The sequence below is a fragment of the Xyrauchen texanus genome, chromosome 13, assembly GCF_025860055.1.
Source record: "Xyrauchen texanus isolate HMW12.3.18 chromosome 13, RBS_HiC_50CHRs, whole genome shotgun sequence".
Classification (NCBI taxonomy): domain Eukaryota; kingdom Metazoa; phylum Chordata; class Actinopteri; order Cypriniformes; family Catostomidae; genus Xyrauchen; species Xyrauchen texanus.
The window spans coordinates 12,719,632-12,741,373 of record NC_068288.1 but is presented as its reverse complement, the minus strand read 5'-3'; the positions used below and the strand labels follow the sequence as shown (position 1 = coordinate 12,741,373).

Sequence of the window (21,742 nt, the reverse complement as noted above, 5' to 3'; positions counted from 1 at the left end):
GTGAGCTGCTTGGCCACCCGTGATGCCACCCCTTCGCCTTCTTCCCAGTCCTCCCCACCCCTCAGTATCCCAACCGTGTTACCCACCCTCAGTCTCCGATGCCGCATGAAGGATTTCCCTCTGTTCCCGCGGGATACGCCAAAAAAACCAACAACGTTTATCGCTCTCCCGAAAATGGACCTGTAAATTAACGCGCTAATGCCGTTTTATTTAGTCTTCAAATATGAATCATGCGTCTGATATTCCATCTGTGTCTGCTCGCTTGCATATTTATTTCCGTGCTGTCTTCAATCACCTCAACGGGTATGTATAACCCTCACCTTGAGGAACCAATTTTGACTGCTTGATTTTCCGTTTGTCTAATACGTCTTTAGTGGATGCGGTAGTGGTACATTGTTATTGCAAGGTGTTTTTCCAACGCATTTTGCTTCTCTGTTCAATTCACGAATAGAGTGTCATATAGGCTTTGATTGATCCCTGTGTTTACAGTTGTTTAAATGTGTCAATAAATGTAGAGGGGGATAAAAGCTTTAGAAGGCCTCTGTATGAACTGACAGCACCATTAGTACGGCATTGGGAAGATGGTTTAAGGTGGTCACCCAGCATCCGGACTCACTATGGCGCGCGCTGAATCTTAATTCGATTACTATGAAAATAGATTATTATGAGATCACATGATGGGCGTCTAATGCATTTACAATTCAGATATCAGTTTTCAAGATATAGCTGATGATAAAGTAAAAGAAAAAAAAAAGGATTGCCTCTTATTTCTCTGTCGCCCTCTCACTAGTCTTAAATGTGGGCTCAGATTTCAGTGTTTTAACTTGGTGATTGATTTCCCAATCCCATGTGGTACATCGGTTCCATATACTGAGACCTGCATAAGGGGAATCTATGCGCAGTTTCTTTGCGCGCGCGCTCTCTGCTCTCTCTCTCTCTCTCTCTCTCTCTCTCTCTCTCTCTCTGCAGCATCACTGGGCTGCAACTGCTGGCACACGTTCATATATAATTGACGGGATTCCTCTCTGAGATGGAGAACTTAAAGCAGTAACTATTTTTTCCCAACCCTGCAGTTTCCAACTCCGTGCAGTATGACGATCTCAGGGATCAGCACGTGTCTGAGACCCCGAGAGGAGCGACAGCAGCTGCGCCGGACAATTTCACGCGAACATCGGGTGAGCACGAGGTCACGATCACTTATCCCTCGCGGCTCATCTACTACTTAAATGACGAGTTGGAGAGCGCGTGTCATGATCTGGACACTCGGGCGCGGAACCAAGCCGACGATGGACAGGTGAGTCGCGGTGATGTCACTCAGGTGCGCGCGCATGCGAGCGCCAGTGCGTTGGATCAAGTGTTTTAGATAAGGGGGATTCAAAATGTGCAGTGTTGTGGTCCTTTCAGGAGAATATAAATAGCTGCTGAGAATGGTGCATTATGTCCAGTGCTCACAGCTGTTTCAGGTGTGTTACCCCCTCCCTCGCAAATCTAACGCACTTTTTGCATAAGAAGCAGTTTTTCACTCCCCTCAACAGGGACTATCTGAACCAAACAGATGGGATCGCTTTGTGCACACACACCTTACTTTGTGCTGCCAATGCAGTATTTTATTTGCCATAAAACAGCACAGCTGAGTATTGTATGTTTGTGTGTTGCTCTAGAGTTTAGAGCAAATGTTCAATCTATAGATGCACTTATAGTGGTTTTCTAATTGGGAATGAGTCTTAAAGGGACAGTTCACCCAAAAATGTAATTCTCCCATCATTTACTCACCCTCATGCCATCCCAGATGTGTATGACTTTCTCTCTTCTGCAGAACAAATGAAGATGTTTAGAGGAATATCTCAGCTCTGTTGGTCCATAGAATGCAAGTGAATGGTGACCAGAACTTTGTAGCTCTAAGAAGCACATAAAGGCAACATAAAATTAATCCATAAGACTCCAGTGGTTTAATCCATATCTTCAGAAGTGATATGATAGATGTGGGTGAGAAACAGATCAAGTTTAAGTCCTGTTTTACTATAAATCAGGACTTAAAGAATGTGAAAGAAGAATGTGAAAGTGGAGATTTATAGTAAGAAAGGACATTATGAAGACATTGATTTAACCACTGGAGTTGGATTACTTTTCATACCTTTATATGCTTTCTGGTCACCATTCACTTGCATTGTATGGACCAACAGAGCAGAGATATTCTTCTAAAAATCTTCGTTTGTTCTGCAGAAGAGAGAAAGTCAGTCATACACATCTGGGACATCTTGAGGGTGAGTAAATGATGAGATCATTTTCATTTTTGGGTGAACTAACCCTTTAATGTGTCTGCGATACATACATCTTCACATACATATTTTTCTAAGAAGCACATTTATCAAATCCAGCTTTGGAGACTTGATTTATATACCAACATATTGTACGTCAGCATGTGTGTGAGCCCCTGTTTATCTCCCTTGACTGCAGGAAGTCCACCTGGCCCAAGCAAGTTTCCAGCTGGAAGGCTTTGGCACCACATTCACTTTGGACCTTACTTTGAACAAGTAAGTGAGAGAGAGGATATAACAAAGACAATGATCACTGTTAAGGTGATGCAGGTCCTGATCTACAGATCTGGATGTCCCACAACTTGATCAGTTGATACTGAAGAGAATGTTATTTCAGTGCACAGAGGTGCATGGGATTTAACGCAGTAGCCTTATTGTTGTGTTACTGAGATTGTAGTGCTTGATTCAATGGATAATAATTAAGAGATTGCCCCTTTGAATAATCTCACCCTTTTATTTTAGTGACCTGTTGTCTTCAGATTATATGGAGATACACTATGAGAAAGATAAGACCGTTCTCTCCAGGGTAAGACTCACTAGTAGCGAACAGACCCTTGAAAATAGAGCAAATAAGAATGTGGTGTTTTACTATAGCATTGATGGATGTGCATTTGTTTAGGGTGGGGAACACTGCTACTACCATGGCCATGTGAGAGGAAAAGAGGAGTCCCGTGTAGCTCTCTCCACCTGCAATGGGCTTCAGTAAGAAACCTTTTATGTTTTGTTCTTGTGTGTGTGAGATAAAGAGAGAGCAGGAGAGAAAGTCCAACCTGGAGGCCCACGGTGAGGCCAGATGGCAGTTGGTACACATGAAAAGATTTGAGTGTCACCATGTTAGTGTGCGGTTGAGAGTCACATAATGCAGCCAAGGGAAAGAGCAGACATGTTTGTTAGCTTGTAAACGCATGGCTGTAGTTTTCTTGTTTCTGTCAGTAGGGCTGGGCAGGATAACGCCATATATCGTGCAGCGCTAGAAATTATTAAGTGTGTTTATACTGAGGTAGATATATCAATAGACAAGACGGCTTTGCATTATTTACACATAAAAGTGATGAAAGAAAATGGAGTATTTGAAAATATAGAGCGGGACCCAGAAAAGTCAAGACAAGGAAGAACCAGTGGCGTAGCCAGTGGTGGGCCAAGCCCACCCAAATTAGACCCAGGCCCACCCAGAATATTAGACATTATTCTTTGATTTCAATTATATATTTATAAAATTGTTTTAAAAAAAAAAGCATGAATTCTGATTTCTGAAAGAGTGAATGTGTTGCTGCTCTCTTGTGAAAGGTGCAATATGTAATATACTGTACTAAAGCATAGCTTTATCATAATGTGTTATCAGAGATTTAGGAAACATGCTAAGTTGAAATACTGGCTTCTCCGAAAACAATGCTACAGCCAGTATATTTTACTTTGAAATGTTCGTTCCAGGCCGGAATTTCTGTTTGTGTTTTGGCCTGTGTGATCCCGCCCACTGCCCATTTCCCAATAGTATTTCGACACCCGGGTTGCCAGAATTGAAAAAAGTCAGTGGGCAAACACAGCGCGCTGCACCCTTGGTAGCTAGCAATACATCTAGCTAACATTGACAGAGTTATAAAAAATCCACATGAGCTGGTTTATAATTTGCAAACGTAAACATTAGCTGATCAACTTACAGCATAAAGCTTGTCTCTTGCAATTGTCAGTATGCTCGTTCCTGTTGCGTGTCCTCAACATGGCAACCCACGTGAGCTTCGAGTCTGGGGAGGAGGGGGCAGGAGATACAACTCTCTCCAATATTTTGAATTTGGACTGCAGTACCCATTCTAAAAATGTTATGCCAATATTACATATTGCTCCTTTAAGGAAATAAAAAATGTTGTGGAAACTTGGCCAATACATTTTTATTGAGGCCCACCCAAAAGTAATGTCCAGTCACAGGCGTGCATGCTTTTGCTGGCTATTTTACAACAACTTTGAATGTTGCTCATCCAATCAGAATTTAGAGTCAGCACTATGCAATTTATAACATTAGTTTTACTGTTATAAGTTTTAACAAAAGTGTAACATAATGTAAAGCTTTTTTTGCACTGATGCCAACTTTATCTTTTGATTCAATTTCCATGTAAAAAGAGAAAATAATCAAATGAGATGAAGTACCTTTCAAAGTAATTCACTGGATTATCGAAAAATAAACATTAAAGGGATAGTTCACCTAAAAATGACAATTAATCATAATTTATTCACCCTCATGCTATCCCAGATGTGTATGACATTTTTCTGCAAAACACTAACAAAGAGTTTTAGAACAAAATCTCAGCTCTGTAGGTCCATACAAATGGTGATCAGAACTTTGTAGCTCCAAAAATCACATAAAAGAAACATTGAAGTTATCCATAAGACTCCAGTGGTTTAATCCATGTCTTCAGAAGTGATATGATAGGTGTGGGTGAGAAACAGATCAAAATGTAAGTCTTTTTTTTTCTCCACTTTTACATCTGAAAGTCACATGTGGTGCCTTTGTAGTTTCACTTTCACATTTGACCCACAGATAGTGAAAACAGAACACAGCACAGCTGCACGCAAATCAGAGAACAGAACAGTTTGTAGCCGAAGAATCGATCATGAACATCTTTGTCCAGCCTTATTTGATTCTCAGAAATCAAACAGAAACATAGGAGTCTACAGGCAGCCGCAGTCACACCACATCCTAACCTGACAACAAACTACATGTGATAAAAGGTATATTTTCTATGTTAAATCAGACTTTTTGTCCTAACCAGCCGTGACAAGCGACAGGACATTCTGTCGATCACTGGGTTTCTATTTTCGGCTTTGCGATGGGTAACCCTGCCCACTGTGAACTGGCACCGGTCCACAAACTTTCTCATAACAGTATATCGAAGCCAGCATCTCACTATCTGGTTAAAAACGTATTGATTTTGGCCAAGAATGTTTCACCTACTGAATGTTTTCGCTGAGGTCTCACTCTCTTCAGGCGGAGTTTTGTGACACACACACACACACACACACGGTTCAGAAAGGGGAAGAGGTGACAGACATTCCCACCGCCTCTAAATCTCTGGTTGATTGAGTATTCTGGTCAAATTAATAAGGTTGGGCACAGAACTGCATCTATTCTTCGACTTAAAACTCTTCAGACATGTTTAGAAAGTTCTGTTCTTTGTTTTATGTGCAGCTGTGTTGTGTTGTTACTATCACTGTGGCGGACTTGTTTTTAAATAAACAAAACAAGTTTTCGCGAGGAGGCTGCGTGAACTGTTGGTCTCGTGCAGTCTCATGAAAGTGCGCATCTATCTATCTATTTATCTATCTGATGGTTTATCTAACTACTGTGTGTAACAGTCTGTCTGAATATCTAGCTGGCAGCTTGTGTTACTGTAATGTTTGTATATCCATCAAATTTCAACATTTTACCTCATGAGACGTCACGTTTATCAGCGCTAACATGCAAACAATTTATGGATTTTTTAAAGGGGAATATCAAACGAAACAAGAGACACTCCTCTTTGCAACTAAATAGGTTTCAGTCAAAAAATTTAAAGAGGTTTCTTACCAGAGGCACTTTTGTTGGTGCTGCACCCGTCACATGCCACATGTGCCCCAGAGGTTTAAGCCTTAAATGACAGTGTAGAGTCTTGTGAACAGTATTCAGTCGGTTTAAATTAATTTAAATGATGCAATGTTGTGACGAGGAGGAGGGCAGAGGCCATGACTACACACGCCCGGCCCCCAATTGGGCTAATCAGCCAAGGAGAGGGATAAATGTGGTGGAACACGTTAGTTCGGAGAGAGAGAGCCACATGCAGCTGCCATGTATGTGTTTGTGTTGTGTGTCTTTTTACATTTACATTTATGCATTTGGCAGACGCTTTTATCCAAAGCGACTTACAGTGCTCTTATTACAGGGACAATCCCCTGAAGCAACCTGGAGTTAAGTGCCTTGCTCAAGGACACAATGGTGGTGGCTGTGGGGCTCAAACCAGCAACCTTCTGATTACAAGATTATCAGTTATTGTGCTTAGACCACTACACCACCACTCCACTCCGCGGTTTCCGCCTCCTCCTTTCCCATCCTTAACCTTGTTACATGGGTGCCGAAACCCAGGAAGGGGGAGGACTGCCCATCGCGGAGTCCTCGACACTGTTGTCCATCCAGGGGAGCAACTGCGACCATCCGCCGGGGGGTGGAGGAGTTGCTGCCGACCACCTGGACATGGAGGAATGGCCATCATCTGCGAGGGGATGAGGGGCTCGCTGCTGGCCGCCAGGAGCGGTGGAGCCGCTGCCAGGGGCGGAGGAGTTCATTGCCAGCCTCCAAAACACGGAGGGACGTTCCATCCGCCAGGGGTCGGAGGACTCACTCCAGTCCACCCGGGGAGTCAAAATAACAGTCATAATAATATTTAATAAGAACTTAAACAAAAAGACACACAACATAAACACACATGGCAGCTGCATGTGTCTCTCTCTCTGCTTCATTTATTCCTCTCCTCGGCTGATTAGCCCAATTGGGGGCTGGGCATGTGTAGTTACGGCCCGGGCCCGCCCTCCTCCTCGTCACAGATGTGTATAGTGATGCCAAAAGACAACGTCCACACATGTGGACGCGGGGTCAGACCAGGCAACATAGCAACTCATTAATACAGAATGTGCAGTCACAGGTCACAATTTAGACTCAAATCTATCCCTTTTGTAACTGAACATAAACCTTTTTTCCATAACATTTACAGCAAAAATATCTATATTGTGATAAATATTGTAACCTTGTGATATAGCATGATATAAGATTTTGGTCATACCGCCCAACCCTATCTGAATGAATGGAATGGTTTTATCATTCCTTATCCTTGTATCTGGTTTTTGATTAACCTTCCTCATTGACCTTCCATCCTCTAACTTCCCCTCCCTTCCTGTGGTTCACTCTTTCAGTGGGATGTTTGATGATGGTCATTTTGTCTACATCATCGAACCTCTGAAACAGACTCACACAGCGGTAAGATTACAACAGGCATCGCAGTTCATTCAGTATCATTTTTCCAGTTTCCTTCTTCACACAACTTAGGCCTGATTCACACCGCACACGTAAGCAGCGTGTAAGTGGTGCAGATGTATTTTGCCGCCTATACAAACAGGTTAATTTGCATTATTTTGAAATTTGGTAAATGTGATTCCCCTCCTTATGCTAAATGGACTTCAAGTAGCTCACCCATGATAACCATTTTATAATTGACAGAGTTAAAAGTAAATACTCAATGTAATAACCCAGGAATCATATTATAGCGCTGCAGTTACACTATCCGTGTGAAAGAACAACGCAAATCTGCAATTTTAGTTACACTGCAGCAAAGCTAACATGCTGCTTATGTGTGGGGTGTGAAACAGACCGTAGTAGCTAATAGTTTGCGAATGTGCATGGATTAAACGTCAACCTTTTAGGAAACAGAGGCTCGACCCCACACTTTGCGACGCACGTCATCGCTCCATATGACCTCTGTTGCAGGTGACTGGGGTAAGTGTGCCATGGCCTTTGTGACAGTCCCAAAGATATGTCCCAAGATAATGTCCAAACCCTCATTTCCATGGTTACCTTCCTGTCTGTTTCCCTCAGCTGCTGGTGACCCAGTTGATGAAAAAGAGGAGGAGAAAAGGATTTTTGCTAGCATGCCTTGGCTGAAGAGAAGAAGGAAAAGAGCTGTAAGAAAAGGACTTTTCCATTAGCTCCTCTGTTTCTGTGGAACATCTATAAATGTCAGCAGGCGTATCACCCTGTAGCTCTAGACTGATTGCCCACTGAAGCTCAGCAAGGTTTAGTCTGGTCAGTAACTGGATGGGAGACCTCCTGCGGAAAAATAAGGTTGCTACTGGAAGAGGTATTCGGGAGGCCAGTAGGGGGTCCTAACGCCCCAATACAGTGACAGGGACACTATACTGTAAAAAAGGCACCATCCTTCGAATGAGATGTTAAACTGAGGTCCTGACCCTCTGTTGTCATTAAAAATCCCAGGACAAAGAGTAAAGGTGTAACCCTGGTGTCCTGGCCAAATTCCCCCATTGGGCCTCATCAATCATGGCCTCCTAATAATAACTGGCTGTATCTCTCCACCAGTAGCTGGTGTGTATTGAGTGTACTGGTGCACTATGGCTGCTGTTGTGGATGCTGCACACTGGTTGTGGTTGAGGAGAGTCCCCTGTTCACTGTCTCAAGCACTTTGAGTGTAGTGTCCAAAAAGTGCCATTTAAATGTAGCATTCATTCAAATGCTATCTCATACTTCTGCTGAGTTGTATTTTGTTTGTTTGTGTTGTATGTGTAGTTTTAATTTTTCATTTTTCTCTGTGTACTTAGATGCCACGTAACATTTTTGAGGAAATGAAGTATTTGGAAATAATGATTGTTGCTGACCACAACACGGTGGGTATATACGCAACATATTACAAACATTTAGCTCATAATAGTTTGTCTGAAAATATATTTTAATAATTTTCATTAATTAAACAACGGTATTCAGAATTCTGATCATTTTACTATAGAAACTCTCCACTAGAGGGCACTGAATGACAAATGTTGCCATACCATTAACATACTACAGAAGCCAAAAACAAGCTGCTGTTCACTTGCTGTTGCTATTCTGACCTCTTGTTTTACAGTTTAAAAGGCATAAGAGTAAAAAGCACACCCGGAACTCGGCCAAATCAGTGGTTAACCTGGTAGACGCTGTATGTCTGCGTATTTATTGCTGCAAAATACCCTAAAATGAATCTTTTACTGTTTCATCTTGTTTTCATCTTAGCCTAAATTTCCAATAATTCTCCCTTTAGATTTTTAAGGAGCAGCTGAATACGCGGGTGGTTCTGGTCGCTGTGGAGATTTGGACGGACAGGGATCGGATTCCTCTCAGTGTGAAGCCACTGGATATGTTAAGAGATTTTTCAAAGTACCGACAACAAAACATCAACACAAATGCTGATGCTGTGCATCTTTTCACGTGAGTTGCAGTCTCTTGAATTAACAAGGGTAGCCTAGTGGTAAAGGACGTAAGATAATAGCAAAGGTTGCCGGTTCAGTCCCGAGAAACTGGAGCGTTGTGTGCTGCGATCAGCATCCTCCAGAAAGGTTGTCTCTGTAAAGTGAAGTGTAGGTTTCTGTGGAAAAGAGTGTTAAATGACAAGACAAAGAGCAGTTGTAAATGAAGAATGACATTTTTTTAGGATATGGTGCCATTAATGTGCTTTGTGGGGTCTTACGACTGATATAATTAACCGGATCCTGAACTTAGTCCCAGAAGAACCGATAAAATGAAACATGAACTTTTTTGCTCTATCGCTGTAGTTCTTGGGGATGACAATTTGCTTGCCCCCATTCATCCCATTACATTGTAATTTATTGAGATTCCCTTAATTCAGCAATGCAGCTCTGTTATATATGTTTTTATAAAAACAATTAATATATATATTTGTTTTAATAAAACAGGACAGGCTGTTATATACTGTATATATCTGTTATATATATCGATGTGGTCTTCTGTTGTAGTAGTAGTAGATCACATTTTTCCCCATTCTGATGGTTGATGTGAACATTAACTGAAATTCCTGACCCATATCTGCATTATTTTATGCGTTGCACTGCCGCCACATGATTGGCTAATTAGCATACATGTGTACCTACTAAAGTGCTCAGTGAGTATACTATATATATATATATATACTGTATATACAGGGGAAACAATTATGAGACCTCTGGATTTACTATTTATATGTATGTGTTTGAGTAAAATGAAATTTTAGTTATATTCTATAAAGTACTGACAACATTTCTCCCAAATTCCTAATAAAAATATTGTCATTTAGAGCATTTATTAGCAGAAAATGACAACTGGTCAAAATAACAACAAAGATGCCGTGTTTTCAGACCTGGAATAATGCAGAAGCACCCCCAGATCATCACCGATCCTCCTCCTGGTCATCTGATGGTTAGATGGAGACCTGGAGAGGTCTTCAAGCCACAGTGAAATTTGGTGGAGGACCGGTGATGATCTGGGGGTGCTTCAGCAAGGCTGGAATTGGGCAGATTCATCTTTGAGAAGGACGCATGAATCAAGCCACACACAAGGTTATCCTGGAAGAAAACTCTGACGGTGTTCCCAACTCTGAGGATTGTTTTTTCCAGCAGGACAATGCTCCATGCCACACAGTCAGGTCAATCAAGGTGTGGAGGACCACCGGATCAAGACCCTGTCATGGCCAGCCCAATCTCCAGACCTGAACCCCATTGAAAACATCTGGAATGTGATCAAGAGGAAGATGGACGGCCACAAGCCACCAAATAAAGCCGAGCTGCTTGAATATTTGCGCCAGGAGTGGCATAAAGTCACCCAACAGCAATGTGAAAGACTGGCAAAGAACATGCCAAGACGCATGAAAGCTGTGATTGAAAATCAGGATTATTCCAGCAAATATTGATTTATGAACTCTTAAAACATCAGAATTGTGCTGTTTAAAAATGAATATGAACTTGTTTTCTTTGCATTATTCAAAGTGTGAAAACACGGCATCTTTGTTGTCATTTTCTGCAAATAAATGCTCTAAATGACCATATTTTTATTTGTAATTTGTTGTCAGTACTTTATAAAATAAAACTAAAATGTTAACACATACCTATAAATAATAATCCAGAGAAATTGATCATTTTGCAGTGGTGTTTTCATTTTTTCTAGAGCTTTATATATATATGTATACTGAAAAGTCATGTGAAGTAAAGTGAAGAGTTTTGGCAGAAATGGAAATGTATCCTAAGAATTAGATTAAATGTCCTTGTTTTTGGAACGCAGTTATTTAAAGTGAGAGTTGATGCTGATAGAAATGTCTGTCTTATTGCAGAAATGTGACATTTCATTATGGTCGGAGCAGTGTTGCATATATTGGTGGCGTATGTTCCAAAGGACGAGGAGTCGGTGTCAGTGAGGTGAGCTTGGACATAAATAATGCATTGTGATTTAAGAGATGGATCAGTTTAAAGTAAAACCTTACTTACAGCAATTGGGTTTGACAAATGAAGAGACAGCTTAACAAGAGTGTCATTTGCTGCCCTGTATCTGTTCACTGTTTCAGTTCGGCAGTACATGGACGATGGCTGCCACTCTCTCTCAGAGCTTAGCACAAAATCTGGGCATCCAGTGGGATCCTGTGATCAGGAGGAGTACGTTTGTATCATCTCCTTGTGTCACGCAACTTTATTACAGTGATTGCAAGGTAGCATTGTACTGATATTCCGTAAACATTTTAGTTTGGGTTTGGCCTAAACCCCTAACCCTAAATATTTCATTTCTGAAATTAATTCAGCCCAAACCGCTTAACATACCGACTACATACGATCTTTGTTTTGTAGATAATTTCAGCCTTTGGTGTTTCTATTCTATTTGATCTATTTTTAGTTTTTGCATAGTTTATAGTTTTTAAAAGAATGGTTCACACACTCATCTCATTGTTTAGTATTTAGGCTTTTTCTTCGGCAGAAGACAAATGAGAATATCTCATTTGTTATTAGAAGAATATTTCAGCTCTGTAGGTCCAAACAATACAAGTGAATGGTGACCAGAACTTTGAAGCTCCAAAAAGCACATAAAGGCAGCATGAAAGTAATCCATACTACTCCAGTGATTAAATCAATGTCTTCAAAATTGTTATAATAGATGTGGGTAACAAACAGATCAATATTGAAGTCCTTTTTTCCAATAAATCTCCATCTTTGACCAGTAGGTGGCGATATGCACGAAGAATGCGAATCGCCTAAAAACTAAAGAATAAGAATGAGAAAGTGAAAGTACCCACACCTATTAAAATTATTTTGAAGACGCTGATTAAACCACTGGAGTAGTATGGATTAGTTTTATGCTGCCCTTCATGTGCTTTTTGGAGCTTCAAAGTTCTGGTCACCATTCACTTGCTTTGTATGTACCTACAGAGCTGAGATACTCTTCTAAAAATCTGTGTTCAACAGAAGAAAGTCAGACACATCTGAAATGGCATGAGGTTCAGTAAATGAGAGAATTTAAATCTTTGGGTGTACTGTCCCTTTAAGAAATTGAAGATTAAAGTGTGAAAACCTCTCATTGACTTCTGATTGTTGCAATATGTGCGTACTGAACTGCGATCGGTCTAATGTTCTTTGCATATATTATTTGACCATTTGCATGTGTTCTTGTGTCGAGCCGACTGAAAACAAGATACACAGTAAGTTTTGACAATGACAAAGCGGCTTTGATGCTGCATTTCATTTAAACAGAACCAAAGCTTAAAGCATCAGCCTACTTAAAACTTTGCTGCCTTGCAAATACTGATTTTCCTCCAAAAAAAGCCAAACTAGTTTATTTAGTTGCTCGCTGTAAAAGTTTATAAAAGTTGCTATTTAAAGTGAATTTACAGACTCTCTCGCTGTGTCTTGTGTTCTCTCAGAGGAGTGCGGCTGCATGGATTCATGGGTGGGATGTATAATGGAGGACACTGGGTATCGTTAAACACACACAAACACACACTATCCCACAGGCTCTCCCCACTGCCTGCCGGACATTTTTATCTCTTAGTTTCTCAGATTTGTTGATTTATGTAGCTTTATTTCTCCCCTGTATATTTGCTCTCCCTTGTAGTGTACAACACCCTCGCAGGTTTTCTAAATGCAGCATCAGTGACTACAGAAACTTCCTTCTAAGAGGGGGCGCTTCATGTCTGTTCAACAAACCCAGTAAGGTAGGATGGATCAAACAAAGCACTTCTACCTGCAAGGAACAGTTCATTTAAAATCGCTTATACAATTAAATTAAAAAGTCTTGATTTACAAACGGAAATATCTTGCTGAAGGCCACAAATGGGGTTAACTGGAGCTTTCAAACTCGAAATATTTCAAAAACACTAAAAAAATACAAATAAAAAGGTTACAATGGGGCTAAATAAATTAGCTTGGGAAAATACCTTTAAAGTAAATATGTTACTTTGCCCAGCAAAACAAAACACTTTTTCTATAGAAATACACTTTTAATCAGAAATGATCGATACGTTCTGATTGCAAGGTCACATGACTAAAAATATGTACTTTTACCTAGATACACAGAGTGGCTCATCTTACCCCACTCTCCCCTTAGGGGGCTTTTACACAGTGTGTGGGCCTTTTACCCAAAGTATAGGCTAAAAGACCCCCTCGCCACCTTTTTTAAAAATGTAAATGTAAATTTGAATCAAAAAACAATCTTCTGTTAATATTTCTTCTCACACAAACTAATGTTGAGCCTCAATATTCAATAAAAAGAAATGCATTTTTTTTTTTCAATCTTAAAACATTGTGACCAGAAAAGCCCCATTGTACCCTACCAAAGATGTAGTCCTTATAACGCTATAGTCCAAGTCTTCTGAAGCCATATGATAGCTTAGTGTGAGGAACAGACTGAGATTTTAGTCATTATTCATTGATAATGTTCACTGACATCAATCCTTATGCGTCCCCATAACTAAAATCTACATTTGGAATGGTGCTGCATAAAACATTTGTGTGTTTTGTGTGTTGGCAGCTTTTTGAGACTACAGAATGTGGGAATGGTTATGTGGAAGTGGGAGAGGAATGTGACTGTGGGGCCCGAATGGTGAGCACTTTTTAAACCTTTATTGTTACAAATAATGATAGGAAGTAAGAGAATGCAATGCAAGTCCTGTTTGTTTATCCTACTAGACATTTGTGTGTGTGTGTGTGTGTGTGTGTGTGTGTGTGTGTGTGTGTGTGTGTGTGTGTGTGTGTGTGTGTGTGTGTGTGTGTCGTTAACAGGAATGCTATAAAGACTGCTGTAAAAAGTGTTCGTTATCTAATGGAGCTCACTGCAGTGACGGCCCCTGCTGCAACGGCACGTGCCTGGTGAGACACTTCAAATCCTTCCTCACCCAATGATCATAACCTTCTTCCAAACTATATTCAACTGTGGACCTTCTATACCTTTACATTTCATTGGATATACACATTATAATTAATATAAACAAATTATAATGGACTGATCAGTTGTTTTCATGTCTCTCTCAGTTTTACCCTCGGGGATACAGCTGTCGATATGCCGTGAACGACTGTGACATATCAGAGACTTGTTCAGGAGACTCGGGACAGGTTTTGTTCTTTTTTCTAACTTGTACTAACTGCTTCAATCATGAAATACTGATAAAGGCAGTAAGAGAAAGCAACTTCCCTGTAATGTGATGTCAGAAAGATCAAACCATGACTTTAAAGGAGAAACAGCATATCAGGTTTGCATAGAAAGTCCAGGGACAAAGATGATTTCTGCTTTTTCGGCATTTTTCAAAGAAATGTCCTATTAAGTTCAGTTAGGAAACTCTACATGGCACAGGCCGATTCAGTACCTGACATGCCTCTACCTAAACCAATCAGGCAATTACACCCTTCTGTCAAAACGTGTAAAACTGGAACTCATCACAACAGCTTCAAATAAAGTCCAGCGTCGCAGCCTTGTAAAGCATTCACCCTCCTCCTCCCCAGCTCCACAGGTCTAGATCAGATTTACATGGGAGGGGTTAAGTGATATTGTTCAGCAGCTGCAGCAGCATGCTTCTATTGTGTTAGATGCTATAACATACACTCAGTGACCACTTTGCTAGGTACACCGGTACACCTACTTATTCATATGTTTATCTTATCAGCCAATTGTGTGGCAGCAGTGCATAAAAGCATGCAGATACGGGTCAGGAGCTTCAGTTAATGTTCATATCAACCATCAGAATGGGGAAAAATGTGATCTCAGTGATTTGGACCGTGGCATGATTGTTGGTGCCAGACGGGCTGGTTTGAGTATTTCTGTAACTGCTGATCTTCTGGGATTTTCATGCACAACAGTCTCGAGAGCAGGGGTCGACGACCATTGTCATGAGGAGGGGTAATCACTGGCACGCTAGCAATGGTGAGAGAGGAGTAGACTATTTTATTTATATAAGTTCCACACCAGCATTCCAATTTACATCTTGAAACACCTTGTTGATGAGAGAGGTCAACGGAGAATGGCCAGACTGGTTCAAGCTGACAAAAAGGCTACGGTAACTCAGATAACCGCTCTGTACAATTGTGATAAACGGATAGCATCTCAGAATGCACGTCAAACCATGAGGTGGATGGGCTACAACAGCAGAAGACCATGCCAGGTTCCACTTCTGTCAGCCAAGAACAGAAAGAAGAGGCTGAAGTGGACACAGGCTCACCAGAACACTGGAAAAACAGAGCCTAGTCTGATGAATCTTGATTTCTGCTGAGGCACACAGATGGTAGGGTCAGAATTTGAAGCTATCAGCATGAATCCATGGACCCAACATGCCTTGTGTCAACAGTCCAGGCTGGTGGTGGTGGTGTAATGATGTGGGGAATGTTTTCTTGGCACACTTTGGGCCTCTTAATACCAATCAATTATCGTTTGAATGCCACAGCCAATTTGAGTATTGTTGCTAACCATGTTTATCCCTTCACGCTGCAATTGACCCATCTTCCAGCATGATAATGCACCATGTCACAAAGCAAAAGTAAATCTCAATCTGGTTTCATGAACATGATACTGAGTTCACTGTTCTTCACTGGCCTTCCCAGTCACCGGATCTGAATCCAACAGAACACCTTTGGGATGTGGTAGAACGGGAGATTCGCAGCATGAATGTGCAGATGACAAATCTGCAGAGATTGCGTGATGCAATCATGTCAGCATGGACCAGAATCTCAGAGGAATGTTTCCAACATTTTGTGGTATCCATGATACGAATAATTGAGGCTGTTCTGAGAGCAAAGGGAGGCCTTACCCAGCATTAATATAATGTTCCTAATTAAGTGCTCAGTGTGTGTATGCTATAATATGTAGTAGTAAGCAAGGGGTACACAAATGACAGCGTCCCAAGAGTGAGCCGTACCTCAGCAGTGTGTCATCAGAGAAGGATCTTCACTTTAGTCAATGGGATGTAACAGTTGTGAGATGGCATTTCCAGTGATGATGATTTTCAGTTATAACACTGTTATTCACTAAATCACAGTCTGCCTGCAATTGTGACACATTTTATGAATTATACATAATTGTGAATAATAAGAGAACTTTTATTATCTAATTGTTAAGTTAAAGGGACAGTTCACCCAAAAATGAAAATTCTCTCATCGTTGCCATCCCAGATGTGTGTGACTTTCTTTCCGCAGAACAAAAATGAAGATTTCAACTCTGTTGGTCCATACAATGCAAGTGAATGGTGACCGGACCTTTCTAGCCCCAAATGTCACATGAAGGAAACATAGTAATCCATAAGACTCCAGTGGTTAAAGTGATGTGTTCAGACATGTTATGATAGGTGTGGGTGAGAAACAGATCAATATTTAAGTCCTTTTCTTGTCATAAATTCCTTCCCTGCCCAGTAGGGGGTGATATGCATGAAGTAGGTGAATCACCAAAAACACAAGAAGAAGAAAGAGAAAGTGAAAGTGGAAATTGACAGTGCTGGGAGGATAATTTATAGTAAATAAGGACTTAAATATTGATCTGTTTCTCACCCACACCTATCATATTACTTCTGAAGACATGGATTTAACCACTGTGGTCTTATGGATTACTTTTATGCTGCCTTTATGTGGATTTTGGAGTTTCAAAATGTTGGTCACCATTCACTTGCATTGTAAGGACTAGCAGAGCTGAGATATTCTTCTAAAAATCTTCATTTGTGTTCTGCAGAAGAAAGTAAGTCTGGGATGGCATGAGGGTGAGTAAATGACGAGAGAATTTTCATTTTTGGTTGAACTGTCCCTTTAAGGAGCTATTTCTACATGATGTGTTTTGTTGATGTATCCTAAGGTATTCAGGTTCATTCAGACATGTTAAATAATATTCTTGACTTGAATCAAACCAGTTAATTTAGATATCACCACCTGGAGCCCATTTTTTATGTCAGCACTTATGTTCAATCTGTTTAATATGTAAATGTTTTACTTTCAATGATCAAGCACTACTGAATCTTAGCAATTAAGAACAGAATATCAGGATTGTAGTGTCGCAGTTTGTATTATTCAGTTTAAAAATACTGAATGAAATATCTGTGCTAATCCCCCAGTGCCCCCCTAATCTTCATAAACAAGATGGCTACCCTTGCCAGCTCAATCAGGTCAGAACTTTCTCAACTACATGCATGGCTAAACAGTATTTAGATTATTTTCCATGCTAATTTATTTAATCTATTCATCCATCTGCTGGACGCTGCTGTTTCCAGGGCCGTTGTTATAGTGGTGAATGTAAGACCCGGGACAGTCAGTGCAAATACATCTGGGGTCCAAGTGAGTGACACTGATGCCTTGAGTGCTCTTGTTATAAATCACAATATTTACTCTATCCTCTCTTTTTAAACTATTAAACTTTACATTTCTCTTTCTCCAATGCTTTTTCTGTTTCTCTCAGAGGCTGGAGGGTCAGAGAAGCACTGCTATGAAAAGTTAAATACAGAGGGGACAGAAAAAGGGAACTGTGGGAGAGATGGAGACAAATGGGTCCCCTGCAGCAAACAGTAAGTTCAGTTCCCCTAATTATTTGGGGACTATGAGACTTGGCACAGCAGGTATGAACTTGAAAAAAAGGTCAAACTGCATTAATGTATGATATAAAAAAAAACATCTAAAATGTATTCCCGATCTTGTACATTTTCAGCGATGTGTTCTGTGGGTACCTACTCTGCTCCAATATTGGGAGAAGCCCAAAGATTGGGACCCTGAAAGGCGACATCACTCCCACCACCTTTAATCATCAGGGGCGACTGGTGGACTGCAGGTCTGTTTCTTTGATCTCTGCTGTTTTCTTAGAATTTGTATAGGATTTCACAAATCTTCATTAAAATACTTGCCATTTTCTACTATTCCATCTTCCTCAGTGGGGGACACGTGGTGTTGGATGATGACACTGATCTAGGGTATGTGGAAGACGGTACGCTGTGTGGCCCCTCTATGATGTGCCTTGAGCGGAAATGTCTACCCATCTCCTCCCTGAACCTCACAGCGTGTCCGTCTGGCCCGAGCGGTCGCGTCTGCTCTTCTCACGGCGTGAGTGATTACCATCTGTCACTTGCTGCTGCTCAGACGAGTCTAAAGTCAAAAGTGTGCTTCGGTTTTGACGTGAACGCTTTGCGTCAGCATACAGTAGAACACAAGCCTTTCAATAGTGCACGCTACGACTGTTAAGAGATACTGGACTATTTCTCTCAGGAGTTTAGACCCATAAAGGTGTCTTTATATTCCACCACATTATAGTGACCATGAGGAGGTTACCCCATGTGACTCTCTACCCTCCCTAGCAACCGGGACAATTTGGTTGCTTAGGAGACCTGGCTGGAATCACTCTGCAGCAAACTCCAGGTGTGATAGCCAGTGTCTTTACCACTGAGCTACCCCGTCTTGATTATTATCACATTTTAACTTTATAAAAATATCAATTACTATTATTTCTTGAAATTGTATTTATAATAATGATACGAGCTGTCAATTTTGAAATAATGTGTACAATTTACAAGTTATAACATTAAGTTTACATTTATTTGTATAACAAGCGCTATTATGGTACTGTCGCTTTAAGAGTTGAACGTGCATCTCATTCATTAACGAGAGAGAAGTCTCGTTTTTTTGTGCATTTAAATTTTTATCTGACTGTAAAGAACAGAAAGGATGTTAAAAGACACATTATTCAATTAAAGTGGAGTGTGGGATTTCGTCTTTGATGGACACACATTACATGGAGAAAAAGCGGGCCACATGCGTTCAGTGCTCAAGCACTCTTCTGATGCTAAAATTTGCATTACACGTCCTGTATGTCGACGCGTAGCGTTAGCGCCTGACCGAAGTGTTCTTTGGGCTTAACACCACAGACAGCATTGAAAATAATTCTGCTTGAATTTCTAGACACCAAATACAGAAATCCACTCACACATTTTAAACCAGGAATTTAATTCAGAAAACCAGATTAATGTAGTTCTGTTCCACTGCAACTGATAAATATTACAATGTTGTGTATATCCGGTATCTAGCCGTATAAAACCGGAAATGACTTGCAGAGGCAAGCATTACATTTTTGATGTGGGGGATGATAAATATCTCATAAACTTCAAAGGACCAGAATATCAAGTTTTTTGGACTTGCTCCAATAATCAACCTCATATCAACCACCCAGTTCACCCTAGCAACCGCATAGCAACACTCTAAAACACCTCAGCAACTGCATTGCAACCACCCATAATAACCTAGCATAGTAGAATGGGCAAGCATCACTCCCATTTTCTTCCAAAAATCTTAAAATATTTAGATTTTTAATTAGGGTTCATGCATCATAAATGATACTGTAGATCAGTGATACAGTAATGTGTCCCTCTTCAGGTGTGCAATAATGAAGCAACCTGCACATGCGATGCAACCTGGGCAGGGACTGACTGCAGCATGCACGACCCCCCAAAAGAGCCACCTGTCATCGAGGACCCGGGTCCTAAGGGTTCGTGACCTCTCCTAACACCTTAAACATGAAAAGCATACATACACAAAACGTATAGCCTATTGCTCAAATGCATTCATACAGATTAATGGCAATTTTATCAAGCCACCGCAAAGTCACTTCCAAAGATCATGTTGTAGTGCCCCATTTTTTACATCAGGATTTTCCCTGTCCACTCACAAGAATGTGACAAACACTAGTACGTGTACATTTGTTTTGTTTTTTTAAATGGGGCCTTGAGTGACATTTTTTCTGCTGAATCACCCCTATTTCCTCTGCACAGTGAGCGTGGCCACAAACAGGCTGATAGGGGCAGTGGCAGGGACCATTCTGGCCCTGGGGGTGATTTTTGGAGGCACAGGGTGGGGAATAGAGTAAGCACCTCTTAACCCTTTAATGCCACTCCCCCAGCAAGAGGGAGATCGTGTGATCCCTGTGTGTGCGGTTGTTGTGTACATGTTCTCCCAGTGGCTTTGTCCGTTGTGTTGAATGTGATGGTGCCCTGTAATTATTTCTATGTCGTGTAATTAATGGACTGATTGATGGGTACATCTCTTATTTTCTCCTCTCCCCTGGCTGCTATTATCGTGGATATTTTGATTATCGCCCTGTGTTATGGAGTGTTGCGGTGCTTCCCTCTCTGGTCCATGTGGGGCATTTATATAAACCGACAAATGAGACCAAGAGATCGACGAGAACAAGGAAAAGGATTCCAAAGGTGGAAAAACATCGACTGACACTGACATACGAAGGGACTGTAGCGTCATTACCGACATAAAATCCCCTAAGAATTGGCCCATTTTCTGTGCCGAGCTAAATATTCAACTCTAACGAGGTCTGATGGGTGCGTGAGTGGGTGAAAGTTCATGATGAGTATGTTTGTAAGTTAGTGTTCCTTTGTGAGTCTGTACCTCTGTTCCAAAACCTAATGAGCCTCTTTGGTGCATACTACCTATGTAGGTAGCTGACTTATAAGGCAGCATCCTAACCATCTTGGAAACTTGGCAAAGCTCTAAAAAAAAATAATGCTATACATGAGAGACTTGACACAACTGATTGGTGATTGATTTCAATACAAAATATTTGAAGTTTGAAGTTAGCACGTTGCTAAGCTAATGGTGTAAAACACCTATCCAACGCTGTCACTGATAATTGGGACCAAAGACTTGGCTGCAATGTGTTTTGGACAGTCTGAAATAATGTTGCACAGTGTGCCATGGCTTTTATCCAAGATCTAATTCTGGTCAGCAGACTGATCACACTGTGAATTCGGCTGCTGAAATCAGTCTGTGCGAAACACTGACCCCAGTGGCCAAAGCTGTAAGTGCAGTTGAGGTGCTATATGATAAATGTCCACAGAGTGGCGCCAAAAGCAAGTTGTATTTTTAGTTGTTAATGATGTAATACAGTCAACAGGAATGCATACTTTTTAGCCCTACTACCTGACCCAAACCCCAGCCCAAAGCTTAACCGTCAGATTTTTATTTTAGAGCTAAAATGCAACCCATTATTTATGTGAAAGTGATTACTTCCTGATTTCGAAGGGTCCCGAACATTTGTACTTGGTTTTCTCGGGACCAGAAGCCATGTCTTCAGTACATGCTTCAGTAGCGCCACAAGGAAAGGTGAACAGGTTTGAATTGATGTGTGATAAAAATGTCTGATGGGGATGCCGTCAATTTCAAGAGTACATGCATTTTCGGAAGCAGCATGTGGATTTCCCGTTTGATCATGCTGCTGTGGGATCATATCGTACACTCTGACAAGCAACAATTGTAAAGGACTGTAAAAATCGTGTAGTGTGTACTAGAGGTAGACCGATATATCGGTTTTTACCGATTAATCGGTGCCGATAGTTGCCTTTTGGAGCTATAATTATCAGCACAAATCTATGCCA

The 21,742-nt window shown here is 40.9% G+C and overlaps 1 protein-coding gene across 4 annotated transcripts in view; it reads left to right on the top strand.

Annotated features, from left to right (window-relative positions):
* The window catches only part of LOC127654184 (disintegrin and metalloproteinase domain-containing protein 23-like), a 30,344-nt gene continuing 8,602 nt past the window's right edge, over window positions 1-21,742 (top strand). For 2 of the 4 annotated variants that reach the window (XR_007971904.1, XM_052141245.1), the window contains exons 1-25: window positions 1-303; window positions 1,074-1,294; window positions 2,458-2,534; window positions 2,781-2,844; window positions 2,938-3,020; window positions 7,254-7,317; window positions 7,761-7,833; window positions 7,933-8,018; window positions 8,670-8,735; window positions 8,972-9,040; window positions 9,143-9,309; window positions 11,201-11,285; window positions 11,432-11,519; window positions 12,776-12,827; window positions 12,967-13,066; window positions 13,882-13,953; window positions 14,133-14,219; window positions 14,382-14,462; window positions 17,435-17,485; window positions 17,591-17,654; window positions 17,776-17,881; window positions 18,022-18,141; window positions 18,242-18,410; window positions 19,734-19,845; window positions 20,129-20,219. Coding sequence is in view for 2 of the 4 variants with exons in the window: in XM_052141245.1 (XP_051997205.1) it covers window positions 231-303; window positions 1,074-1,294; window positions 2,458-2,534; window positions 2,781-2,844; window positions 2,938-3,020; window positions 7,254-7,317; window positions 7,761-7,833; window positions 7,933-8,018; window positions 8,670-8,735; window positions 8,972-9,040; window positions 9,143-9,309; window positions 11,201-11,285; window positions 11,432-11,519; window positions 12,776-12,827; window positions 12,967-13,066; window positions 13,882-13,953; window positions 14,133-14,219; window positions 14,382-14,462; window positions 17,435-17,485; window positions 17,591-17,654; window positions 17,776-17,881; window positions 18,022-18,141; window positions 18,242-18,410; window positions 19,734-19,845; window positions 20,129-20,219 (2,321 nt within the window). In the remaining 2 variants the exon portion in view is untranslated. The remainder of the gene's footprint in view (window positions 304-1,073; window positions 1,295-2,457; window positions 2,535-2,780; window positions 2,845-2,937; window positions 3,021-7,253; window positions 7,318-7,760; window positions 7,834-7,932; window positions 8,019-8,669; window positions 8,736-8,971; window positions 9,041-9,142; window positions 9,310-11,200; window positions 11,286-11,431; window positions 11,520-12,775; window positions 12,828-12,966; window positions 13,067-13,881; window positions 13,954-14,132; window positions 14,220-14,381; window positions 14,463-17,434; window positions 17,486-17,590; window positions 17,655-17,775; window positions 17,882-18,021; window positions 18,142-18,241; window positions 18,411-19,733; window positions 19,846-20,128; window positions 20,220-21,742) is intronic. The other 2 variants (XR_007971903.1, XM_052141244.1) reach the window with 1 other exon arrangement.